This window comes from Alternaria atra (genome assembly GCF_907166805.1).
Source record: "Alternaria atra isolate CS162 genome assembly, contig: 23, whole genome shotgun sequence".
In the NCBI taxonomy this organism is placed as follows: Eukaryota; Fungi; Ascomycota; class Dothideomycetes; order Pleosporales; family Pleosporaceae; genus Alternaria; species Alternaria atra.
Window position 1 is genome coordinate 3,736,340 of NW_025091321.1, and position 11,766 is coordinate 3,748,105.

The 11,766-nt window shown below is 50.8% G+C and overlaps 3 protein-coding genes across 3 annotated transcripts; 2 read left to right on the forward strand and 1 right to left on the reverse strand.

Moving 5' to 3' along the window:
- Positions 1 to 317: 317 nt before the first annotated feature.
- ALTATR162_LOCUS4793 (uncharacterized protein) lies at positions 318 to 2,188 on the forward strand (the record flags this gene model as incomplete). Its single annotated transcript, XM_043312408.1, has 3 exons — positions 318 to 724; positions 775 to 1,358; positions 1,413 to 2,188. 3 exons carry the CDS (start codon positions 318 to 320, stop codon positions 2,186 to 2,188), a joined length of 1,767 nt encoding a protein of 588 aa, XP_043168343.1.
- Positions 2,189 to 2,646: 458 nt separating this feature from the next.
- Positions 2,647 to 4,183, reverse strand: ALTATR162_LOCUS4794 (uncharacterized protein; the record flags this gene model as incomplete). Its single annotated transcript, XM_043312409.1, has 2 exons — positions 2,647 to 3,905; positions 3,961 to 4,183. The coding sequence occupies 2 exons, from the start codon at positions 4,181 to 4,183 to the stop codon at positions 2,647 to 2,649; spliced, it is 1,482 nt and encodes a 493-aa protein (XP_043168344.1).
- A 2,239-nt stretch (positions 4,184 to 6,422) lies between these two features.
- On the forward strand, positions 6,423 to 7,559 carry ALTATR162_LOCUS4795 (uncharacterized protein; the record flags this gene model as incomplete). The annotated part of the gene is made up of 1 exon (XM_043312410.1): positions 6,423 to 7,559. The coding sequence occupies one exon, from the start codon at positions 6,423 to 6,425 to the stop codon at positions 7,557 to 7,559; it is 1,137 nt and encodes a 378-aa protein (XP_043168345.1).
- Between the last annotated feature and the right edge of the window lie 4,207 nt (positions 7,560 to 11,766).

Below are 11,766 nucleotides of genomic sequence, written 5' to 3' on the forward strand. Positions count from 1 at the left end.
TGCACAGCCCAGACACCCTGAACACACTCGGTTAGGCAGCAACATAGAGAGTCGAGAGATGTTCCATGTTCAAGTAAGCGACTGGGCAACGCGAATCAGCAGCCTTCCCAAGACCTCCGTAAACAGATCGCATGAATTTGCCTAGTTTTTGGATGCCATTCACGTCAGAGTTTCGTTTGAATGGGTATTCACTCAGCCACTGGCGAAAAATCGTTTTCGCATAGCCTCGACCAAAACAATGGTACTGACTTCTAGATATACTTGCCACTCTAACCAGCTTCTAGCGTTGTCTCATGCTCATTATACCACACTTCATTATGGCACCTCCACCCGATTCCCAGGAGGACCGTGCAGCGTTCGTTGATGCTTGTATCGCCGCCAAGCAAAGGAAAGCGCGGGATGTCTGGGAGTCACTTGGCTTGACCAGTGGGAAGGCCAATGACTTACAGAAAGGGTATTTTGCGAAGGAAGAAGCCAACGAACTTCAGGCAGACGTTGAGCAGATAGCAAAGTTGTTTACTACGTCTCATCGTTGCAAATTGGAGGAGTCAAAATCCTACTTGGCGGATGAGAACGCCTTCTCCGATGACGTTTCCAAGCTTGGACAGAAGTACGGAGCAAAGATATGGGGTCGTTTAGAAGATGGCGAGATACGCTTGTCAGGTCAATCTCAAGGAAGTGATAACGATCAGTATGACTGGGATGACGCTGGAGGCCGCAAGAAGTGAGTTTCCTGTTGGGGTATAACAGTTGACTTTATTAATTATATTAAAGCATTCTCTTTTTCATCCGCTGCTGGATCATATGTATCGTCGTAGCTCCACGAAAAGGGAAAGGGAAAGGGCGAGCCCGGGAGTCAGGTCCATCTGCAGACCAACACAGCCATACCATTATCGACCTCTCGGATCCTGGTAGTCCCGTTACTCCAGGTATGTCGTTTCGGGCACCAGAGCCACCGTGCATGTATCCAACGCCTGAACCACGCCGAGAGGCGACAACCACCGGTGCTAGCGATAAGACTTCGAGCACTTTGCTCAGCTCCGCGACTCATGCTAGGAGTAACAGCAGCACGACACCAAGTAAGAGAAAAGCGCACGACCCTCACGAACGGACGCCTCCTGGGAAACTGCCGAAGCCTTCGAAGAGCGTTCAAAGAGTTCCATTACTCTCTCAAGAGCGACGAGATCCCTACTCTATTCCCAGATCCCCTCCTGCATTTCCAAATCTGAAGCACTCGTCATTCGAGAGACGAAGAGAGACCACATATGATACAGATGCGACATGGGTGCCGCCTCGAGAAGCAACGGCAGACACGGAAACAGTGGTCGATGGGGAAGAGGTTCATCCTGAGGAAGTTGGTAAGTGCAGCGATCCGAGAAAAGAACAAGCGTTTGAGCTCACTCATATCTCAGATTCGTGCCTGCAGAATGCTATTGCCATGGCCCACGAAGACGAAATGCAGTACGAGTATGAAGATGAGAACGCCGCTGGCCCATCGGGTACCAATCGAAACCTTCTCAGACAAGACTCGGTTATCCCGAATGACGCAAGAGACGCTGATATCCATCCCTCAATCGATGAACCTTGCCAAAACGAGGACACAACAAGCGATGCGTACAACGACGCGATCATACAATCCCTCATATCCGACTCGGAACCTGCAAACAAGCAAAACCGTTCCTACCGCCTCGAGCTCTTCAAACTCCTCGTTTCCTACCTTGATGGCATTAAACAGTTCGAATCCATTAGCCACGACTTCGCCGCCGAAGAACGTATGAACTTCCTGCTCAACCATTTCCAGTGCACCGACACAGCAACTTGGCGTTCCAACCACAGCGGCAGCGCTGTTCGCTTGCACTTCGCATTGGAACGATGGATGAGTATGCGCCACCGCCTAAGCGCTTTCCGCAGTGCAACGGGCTGCTTCGGCCAACCGGGTCAGCAGTGGGAGGAGTTTCTGCGGGGTCTGGACAATGTTCCGCATGCGGAGGCTATCTTGGCTTTTGTAGAGTTGAAGGATGATGGAGAGTTAGAAGAGGGGAGAGAGCTTGTTGCAAGACATGGGTTTGATGAGGATCTTATGGTGGTGTTTGATGGGTTGACGAGGATGAAGGGGTGTAACGGGCCGGAGGCATTCAAGGGCGTGAAAAAGTTTAACAAAGCGTTGCTGAAATGGTTTGAGGAGTGAGCGGGTTGACTGGAATCATGACTATGACGATGCAAATGATCTTTCAGTTCCTGTACTAGTAAACATTCACTTTTCGAATCGTCCCTTTTGGTTTCCTTTCACGACGCAATAGGCGAGTCTTTCGGTACCTGAAATGACACTGGATTGAATCTTGTAAAGAAGGAGATCTAGTATGCAAGAGGAAAACACATAGAGACATGAGAAAACTGCGGCTTATGCTTCCCCCCAACACACCTATTCCGACCATGGTATCTTTGATGCCGCCACTTTGGTTCCTCCAAACTACCCGTGCCGCAACGCCCTATGTGAAACTCCATTTTGTGAACCTCAAGCCGCCACACGCGGAGTGGCCATCCATGCGGTCGAATTACCGATGCCCGTATAAACACCATTCGTAAATTCCCTTTGCAACGCCATCGATATATATGTATGCTCAAACGCCGTGTCGTCCATCATGCTCATGACTGCTCGTTGATGTGACCGTTCGTTGTAGTCATGACAGGTACATGAACCTTGACGGTAGAGATGTGGTCTTGTTCATCGGTAATGGCCACCTCGGTTGTCTGGCCATCGGGTATCATCTTATGTTCTAGACTCCAGCCCGCCCTTCGCGCCAATTCGGCCACGACAACGTCGCAGTCACCGAGGAGGTTGATGTCAAAGTTGATGTGGTGGATCGGATCTCGCGAGATGTAGATTTGCGGCACGTCGCGGGGTAGGAAGTTTGGGATCTCCGACACGGGAGCCACTTTCATGCTGGTGCCCATTACAATGACGAGATCCACCTTGTCTTTATCGACGTCTTTCAGCCGATCGAAGAAGTCGTTGGGAAGGGCTTCGCCGAAGAAGGTGATGTCGGGCTTCATGATGCCTGGCTGTGGGATGTCGAATGCGCCATCTGACTCGGAGTCTTCGTCGCTCGATCGCTTCTTCCTGCTGCCGTTGCCATTGGAAGTCCGCTTGCGCTTCTTGCTGGGCTGCGCAGCAATCTGCTCTTTACACCGCTTGCACTCGGCTGGCTTTTGCGCGCGCACACAGTCGAAGATGTCCTCGCCTGGCACCTTGAACTTGCATTTCCTACATGTGGCAGTCGCCCATGAGCCGTGGCACTGGATGAGCTTCTCCTTGCGTATGCCCGCATGTGCCTCTACATTGTCAATGTTTTGTGTGTAGTTTGTGAGTAGCTTCTGCTTGTCCTGTAGTAGACGTATGAACTCGTGCGTGGGCGTCCACTTTTCAAGATCGGGTATGATGTCGCCGGCTAGCGCGTAGAAGGTCTTGGGGTTCTCGTCGAAGTTGTGGATGTCAAAGACCTCCTCGGGCTCGTCGAAACCCATCTCTCGGAGTCGCGAGTAGAAACCCGTGTTCTTGGAGCGGAAGTCGGGTATGCCGAGGCTCGTCGATATGCCCGCACCGGTAATGACCATGATGTTGTTGCGTTCGCGTAGCAGTTTGGCCGCGTCGTCGATGGTCTTATACTGAGCAAGTCGCGGGCGCTTGTTCAGTTCGCGGTTGATGGCCAGTCCCAGCAGCTGGTAGAAGTTTTCGTCGGGCGCATCCTCGAGGAACTTGGGTATCTTGACGCCGAAGGCGGTGCACAGCTTGCGCGCCGTCATCTTCTCGCTGGTGATGTTCTCCATGACGAAAGCGCTCGCGCCAATCTGGTGGAGTCTTTGGCGCAAGCGGCGTGCTTCGTCGGCGGTGCATGTGTCTACGCCTATGCGAGTGTCAATGGTGGTTATGGTCAGAGGCGCACACCAGGCCAGACTCACCATCGTCCGAGTACTCAAAGGCTTCCACTTCGTCTAGAATCTCCTCGTACAGGGAGGCTTGGTCCCACGCGCCGCCATCTTCGTCATCATGCTCGGGCGCAGGCGCGTCCTCGTCTCTGGATTTGGTCGCGCCTCCCGCTCCTGGTTCCGCCTTGATGCCCGCAGCAGGCGGCGAGGCGGGGTGCTGGGCAACGGCGGGTCCCTCTGAGGGATGGGCAGCCATGGTGTTGTCTCCCGCGTACACTCGCTGTCAACCAGTGTTACGAGTGGAGGGTTGAAGCGAAAGGTGGTCCGACGGGTAAGTTGGAGACACACGACACTAGCCTCCTTTAGGCTGGGCGGAGATGGCCGAACTTAGTTTGCCATCCTCCCGGACTACTTCGGTGGATAACGTCCATGGATGCGCTGCGAGTTGTCGTCGTCTGCTTCGCCAATCTCAGCACATACAAGTATGCAGTATCGAACAAATATGCATGAGTTGCGCACCGCGACGCAGCCACCCGGAACTTAAGACTAACAGACAAATCACAGCAGGAATAATGCACCTTTCGGCATACCGAGCCCCTCGTTGATTGGCTCCCCCACTGTCCCGCATGCCTGCTACTCGTCGCTTTTTCGTTCAATGTCCTGTACAAGGCTCTATGCTTGTCGTATAGTCAAGATGAAAAAACTACTTGTTCTCATTCTGTCGCTGTTTTTTTTTTTCTCGACTCTTCATGGCTTCAATAACTACCGGGCTGGTCTCTTCTTCACTTCCCACAACCGGACGATTGCTGGTTGACAGCCTTGACAATCTTGTACAACCACCTTCAATTCTAGCCTCGCCTAGAAGTCGATACCGCGAGGCTTCCATGTTACCCAACCCGCTACAATCTAGAAACGGCACGTTTCCATCGAGCAAGTTGGAATCACTTCCCGCTGAAATAGTTGACCAGATACTGTCCTATCTCATACACCCTTGCTGCCGCTTACCAGGTCTCACCGAGGCTCAGAGCAGATACGACGTTTCGGAAAAACAGAAGCGGAGTATCAAGGACCAAGAAGACCTTACTCAAACACCAGACAGCCATCGTTGGGCTGCTGACATCTTTTCACTGCACTTACACTCTCATCCCTTCAATACTCTCTCGCTCACGTCCAGGCGGTGCAATGAGTTCGTCGAGGGGTACTGCTTACATCTCGTTCGGCAATGCAACATGTTCAACCTACCGTTCGCCCAATTGGACAGGTACGGCATTGTGTACCCTGATCTCAGTCATATCGTATACCGACGACTTTGGCTGCAACGTGCTCCACGGCGATGCATCTATTGCTCTGCAGTACTAGACAACTATCCCTTTCCACTTGTCAAACGAATCGTTACGACTTGTGAAGGGTGCTTTTATCGTCAGACCTTGGTGTGTATCATCTGATCATGGCTTCTGGCCTTCATTTGCATGGGCTAACGAAAGTTTGTAGACCGTTGACGAAGTTCAGATGCAATACCACATCTCCACTGCAACTTTTCTCGCCTCTCGACACATCAGAGGCAATCCTGGTTCAGTATGGGTCTTACGCACCGATGTGGAAGAGCTGGCCCTGCAACTCTACCGTACCCGAGAATTCCACAATGCTCGAAAAGAGCAACTTGGCAAGCCGTGCTCTCTCTGTGCTATCACCAGGTTTAGACCGGGGTACCATATCGGCAAGCCACGGCCAAACCAAAAGGCGACTGTACGCTTGGTAGTAAAGAATCGTCCAACGAAGCGTTCGGCGCGATCTTGATTAATGCACGGTAATCCCTTTTGTTCAGGCTGTCTTCTTACCCCACCATCTTCTTCTTTTCTCCAGCAATGCTATGAATTTGTCTGCTGAAAGCGAGGCTCCCTTCTGGACCTAGGTTATACTTCGTCTTTGAACAACTCTTGATTGTATGTTAAGTCTCCGCTTTGCTTCCTGGGCCTCGATCGTACATACAAATCATATCTTTGGGTCCTTGATTGATATGCATAATGTATATCCCCTCATTTGCAATTTCACGCAACCTCGGCTCGATGCATTGAGGGCCTATATACACACCGGTCCACTAATGGCACTACGAAATACTACGACAAATATAATTTCGGAATGTGTTTGTTCCAATCTTGATGTTAGCAGTTTTCTTCTTCACACTTCTAATGAGGCGATACATAGAGCTTGTGAATCCAGCCAAACTTGGTGGGAGAAATTCAGCATTCTGTTCTCTCGTGCAAATTCAGACTTTATATACAAAATGGTTATGTACTTGACAAAACATTTACAATACTGCAGGTTGGTGTTCACATGTCAACGCGTTGGGCCATGCGTCATAGGGCTGCGCAACGCGTTTCCTTGCCGAAGGCCCACGCGACAAAAGTTCGGCCCGCGTTCTTTGCGCAACACCAACGTATTACCAGTCGCACCTGTGCCAGCCCCACGCCCTCTCTCGTCATAAACCGTACAATATGCTCGATATACACCGTCCCGATTCCGCGCCCGATACCAAAATCTACTTCTCCCACTGCGTCCTACCGTCCTACATCGACCCGCAAAATGTCTCGACGAAGAAGAAGCCCTTCTCAGCTTTCAATAAGCAGAAATACAGCCATACTATGGACCTAATCCTCCCCGAAGAGTTATACGAGCTTGTAAGGAATGAAATGGACCGCTTCGATGGTCCCGCCAGAGCGCAGTATGCGCGGGTGCATATGAAGCTTGGAGAGATTATCGAGAGCGAATTCCTAGACACCTACATCAAGCAAGGAAACATCATGATGCTCAGCGAAGGCCGACCACTCATCGACGACCGATTCGAACTATACGAAGGCACTCTGCGCATGGAGCTCACGCGCCCGACGTATGAACGATGCGGCCTCCAGGGCACCCCGATCGAAGACGGCGGCAAGAAGCACCAGAAGCAGCGATGGGTGGTGGAGTACGATCTCCGCGCAAGCTCAATGAAGCACGGGAAGAAGGGGTTCTCAAGACTAGAATGGGCGTGCAAGAATGTTTTGGATCGTTCGCTCACCTGGCTCTTCTGTAACTTGAACCCCTCCTCCGCCGAGTCGCTTGCTGAGGGAAAAGAACCGATCTCGAAGCACGCGCCTTGGCTTCACAATATTGTTCCCGAGGAGACGAGGATGGGTAATGTTATTGTGCCGCGGCTCTCCGTCAGCGACCTCACGAATCTGTATGCTGAAGAGGACGCGCTTGATCTTCTTGAGTACCTCCACATGCTGCAGCTGAAATCTCCTCGAGTGGAGAAGAACGACAATATAAATCCACATCTGTCGCGCTACGAGGTCCCAGACCTGGGAAAAGGTGTGACTTCCAAAAACTTGGTCACCGTGCGATGGAGAGGATTCATGTCGCCGGCGTTTGTGCGCAATATCTTCCTCGTGGTAAGAAAAGAAGGTTTCAAAGGCAGGAAGGGAGTCAATGGTACACAAGATGCAGACGTCGATATGGAAGGAAGCGGCATGGCGAAAGAGGACGAAGATGAGTGGTTTGCTATGAGTGCACAAGCTTTTGGAGGCAAGAATACTTGGACAGTGATACAATTTGCAGGACGCCAAACACTCGTTTGGGAGATGGAAAGCTGAGCTGAAGGATTGGACGCAACTTCATCAAAGAGAACTAAATCGCTGCATCTCTCACACGGCAGTCCCGATCTTGAGCACAAGAACATGCGTCAGATACTCGTCCACAAACCTCTCATGCACGAGAAAGAGCCTCAACCAGAGCACAGGCTCTAGGCTTGCACAGTGCGGGATAACATTCTCACCCAGCGATTCTTGGCGTAGATGTACCACCACATGGCAGCAACCAAGCAACATACCCACAGCATAGCGCTTCCGAGGGGTGTCTGGGCCCCTACAGTATGCAGTTCTCGTAGGTACAAGAGTGTACTGATACCTATTCTTGGGTGGCTTCCAATGCAGGGTGCAGGGCGACGAGATGCATGATGCCACGCACATGCGATGGCGTAAGTACTTTGTACGATGGAATGCAGTCTCGTCACTTCATCACGCTGTGTTTAGTATTGTTATTTGTGTGTTTGAGCTTGCCGTCGCATGACTTTATGCATTGCGACAGGGTGTCAGGACAGTGTATGCGGTGTATGAGAGCTTCGTTAGTATCCCTCGGTTGTTATACAATTTGTAAAGGCTACATACCGTAAAGAGTAGGTATTTAGAAAACGCATCTTCTTTGCGACCATCGTAAAGAGTTGCTCAATAGCTTTGCGCCTGTATCTTTGCACCAGCACGCTCACCATAGTAATGCGATCCGTGAAGACGTTCAGGACAGGCACCAGGTTGCAGCAATATCAAACATCGTCTTTCTCAAACTGCTGTGGGAGGCAGGGTCATTTCTTTTATAGTGTAATCAGCTACTCAGTAGAGCCTCTTCTTGCTACCCACTTTCTCCTCCGTCCAACCTGTCTTCCTCAACTGACCCTTTTATGGTACTCGGCCGGCGCACGCTATCTACACACTCGCTCTATGATAAAAAATCTCGAAAAATTCCTCCAGCATGTGACAGACCAACCACGACTTCTTGTCCCAAACCCTAGCAATGGATCAATCGCCCATCACTATCGCTACCACCAGGATCTTCACTACTATTTCGAGATTCATGCAGGGTAACGTAGCTAAAACAGAGTTTCTGTCGGCGAGCTAAGTAGACGAGAGTTTCAAGACGGATCATTGTTTAGAGTTTGTAACTACCCAATGCCCAAGGCTTGGTTCGATAGTCGCCTCGGCACAATGCTCGGTGCGAGAGATGCCCAACTTAAGAATGAGATATGAGAATTTAAGCTTCTATCAAACGTTGAGGCTCTTTTTACCTTTCGCATGAACGGCGCGAAAGCTTGCGGAGTGGCGACCGAGTTGCGTTCTTGTGCCGGTAGCAGAACACGTTGTCACGTTGTCATGTGTTATGACATTAGCAGGTGCACGGTAGACCCTGCATTTGCTCAATATTCCTACCTAGCTACTTGATTAGGCTTCAAGTTCGAGGTGTGTTTGGTAGATACATGTGGTATGTTTGTCTCGCACGATAACGTGACGCCGTCTGCTGGATACAACGTATGTGGAGCTTTTAATCACCAAACCCAGGATTCTGAAGGTGGCGTTGCATCGTTGTATGAAGGGATGTCTGCATGAGCAGCATGATCATCTCGGCGATGACAGTGCGTACATACTTGCAAGCAAGACAAGGAAGCATAGCCAGAAATCACGGGGCTTCCGTTGACCCTGACAATCTAGATATTGTCGATATCCCATGTTAGGCAGCAATGAAAGACGATGCTGATGCCGTAGTTCGGAATCCATCTCGGGACTTGTCAACACAAGCATACCGGTCCGCAGCCACTTGATAATACGGCCCTCATTTCGATGAAGCCGGGTGGAGCATTCGCTATTCGACACGAGAGCCCATGTTCGAATTCAGAGAATCAGGAGACATCAGTCAGCGTAGTACAACTTCGGGGCAATGGTACCGATGGCAAAATATTGTGGCTTTACGAAGAGGATGAACTTCACGAGCAAAGAGTCAGCGTCTTTAGTCCAGTATGCTGCCGGGGCTCTCATGCTGGTGATCGAAGGGCTTCACGCAGTGTTCTGCGTCACGCTTCCTCGTGTGTGTATGCAGCCAAGTAAGCCAGCCCTTCGAGTGGCTGATGACTGAGCTGGGATCGAGTGCCTGTCCTGAGTCAGACTTCTAGGAGCCTACCATTGCTGCAGAAGTCAGTCAGCGCATTTCCTTGCAAATATTGATTCTGAAGGGCCTGAAATACTGAGCAGACGAATAGGAGCGATCATAGGTATAATCGAGCAAATTCAACCCTGAACATGCACATCTCAGCGAGGATTCCTTGACTCTCGACTCCACGCGCCCACAGAAGCGCTGTCAACTCCACGCCTCCACTTCTATCGTGATCCGCATTACATCCCCGATAAAGTAAGGCTGTATAAGGATCTTGCGAGCTTCTGTACTCCACAATACAAACTGTTTCTCCGTCTCCACGCTCACCGGCTCGGAAAGTTTCGGCCAGAGTCTTGGCTATCGTACCTGAAGAGCTGACAGTCGCGGGGCTTTCGCCGAATCGGAGAAGTGGTTTAGGTAATCGAGTCCACTTCACGATCAGAAAACTACTTTGTTTTTCGAGGCCATACAATAGAGGTTTTGCTGTTGTGTCATTCGACACGCGACATTTGCAAAAGGAACATGGAGACAAAAAGCTTGGTACGTTGAGTAATCCACTAATTGTTCGCCTGAAGTTCAAGAAGCAAATTTCGTTCGTTTCCAAGACGGGAGAAGGAAAGCGAAAGCACGATGCGAGGCCACCCGTTGAATGCTTAGCTGCTCGCCCGAGGAAAACCAATGAGTATGCGACACTGCACATACCAAGGCGGTAGTTGGCTACCGTCCTCGTGCAGTTTTCGTTCCGATCCGCACCGCTAGTGCTTAAGGCGGGCTAAAAATACGCCTTGAGCTTGTGCTCAGGTGAGCTCGCAATCCACCACTCCACCACGGTACGAAGTGCGATCGAAAAGTTTTAGTGACGAGGTGGGCATTTCGTATAGCAAAAGCTGCGGGGTGTCTTAGTGATGACAACCCACTTGTAATCGCAAGTACCTAGTAAGCGGCTGCCCCCACATACAAGGCTGCATCGGACGATAGGAGGTAGAGTGAACATGCTGTTGGGAGATGCATGATCCATGCACGTGCAGGACCTTGTTTTCTTGGTAGCGAAAGAAAGAAAATAGCCCGTCTACTATGAGTCTAAAGTAAGGTTAAGTCTTTTAACCCTTCTCGGGGATATTGCGAAAGGTGCTGGGACGTTGCGCCTGACTTGCAATACACCAGGTCGAAATGCTGCAACTCTTGTTAGCCGCTCAGAAAGCGGAATGTTTCTGAGACACACGGTCGCTGACTTACGCCTATCGCCTAGGGGAACGAAATCATGTCATTGATAAAGCTAACGCCACATTGTCCATGTTCGTCGCGGAGATGTGCGGCGACGGAGAAGCAGGGACACGGCAATGCGCTGTTCGTTTCAATGAGCAGTCAGACGGCACGTACTTGCCGTGCCTCTTCCATCATCATCTATCTCTCACAATCATCCGTCTATGCCGTTCTCCTAGGAGGCTTCAAATTCTTTCGCTATGACACGCACACTGGTTCCAAGCGTTCGGACGTCGGAGAGGAGATCCATACCCTGGAGCGATCACATTAGCCCGTATTCCCCACCAAGCTATCAATTGGCTGAACCCACATCGTTCGATGTTTGCCACGGTACTGCGAGAAGGTGTCCACGCTACGACTTGGAGACCTGCACGGCCCTTCCAAGCTTATATTCCCACCTTCCGGGCTATTGATGTGGCAGAATGCCGGGACTTTGGTTCGTGTCACGTCAGGAAAAGTGGCTGCGCTTGCGATGCTTGCATTGTGCAAGCAATAGGTAAGCCAGCCACGAACAGGGGTTTGGCACTGGTTTGTTGGCATGAGAGTCAGTATGTTAGCGCCGATACCAGGGCGTAAAGGCGGTTGCCGTGGCGTGTCAACAGATAAGTTTGCCTCGACTTCTGCCTTGGTATCCGAGCTTTGTCGTTGCTAGCATGGCAGGGTAGGGTTCCGAACATGCCGATGGTGCATACCGTGTGTGACGTTTTGATAGCTCGAGTAGTGCAGGTGGGATGATGATGCAAGGCGCCTCTAAGTAGGTGGCAGTGTCAGTATAACAGAGGCACGACAGATTCAACAAGTACATGGTTTAGATTGTGTGGTAGGGTAAGAATCATGAAT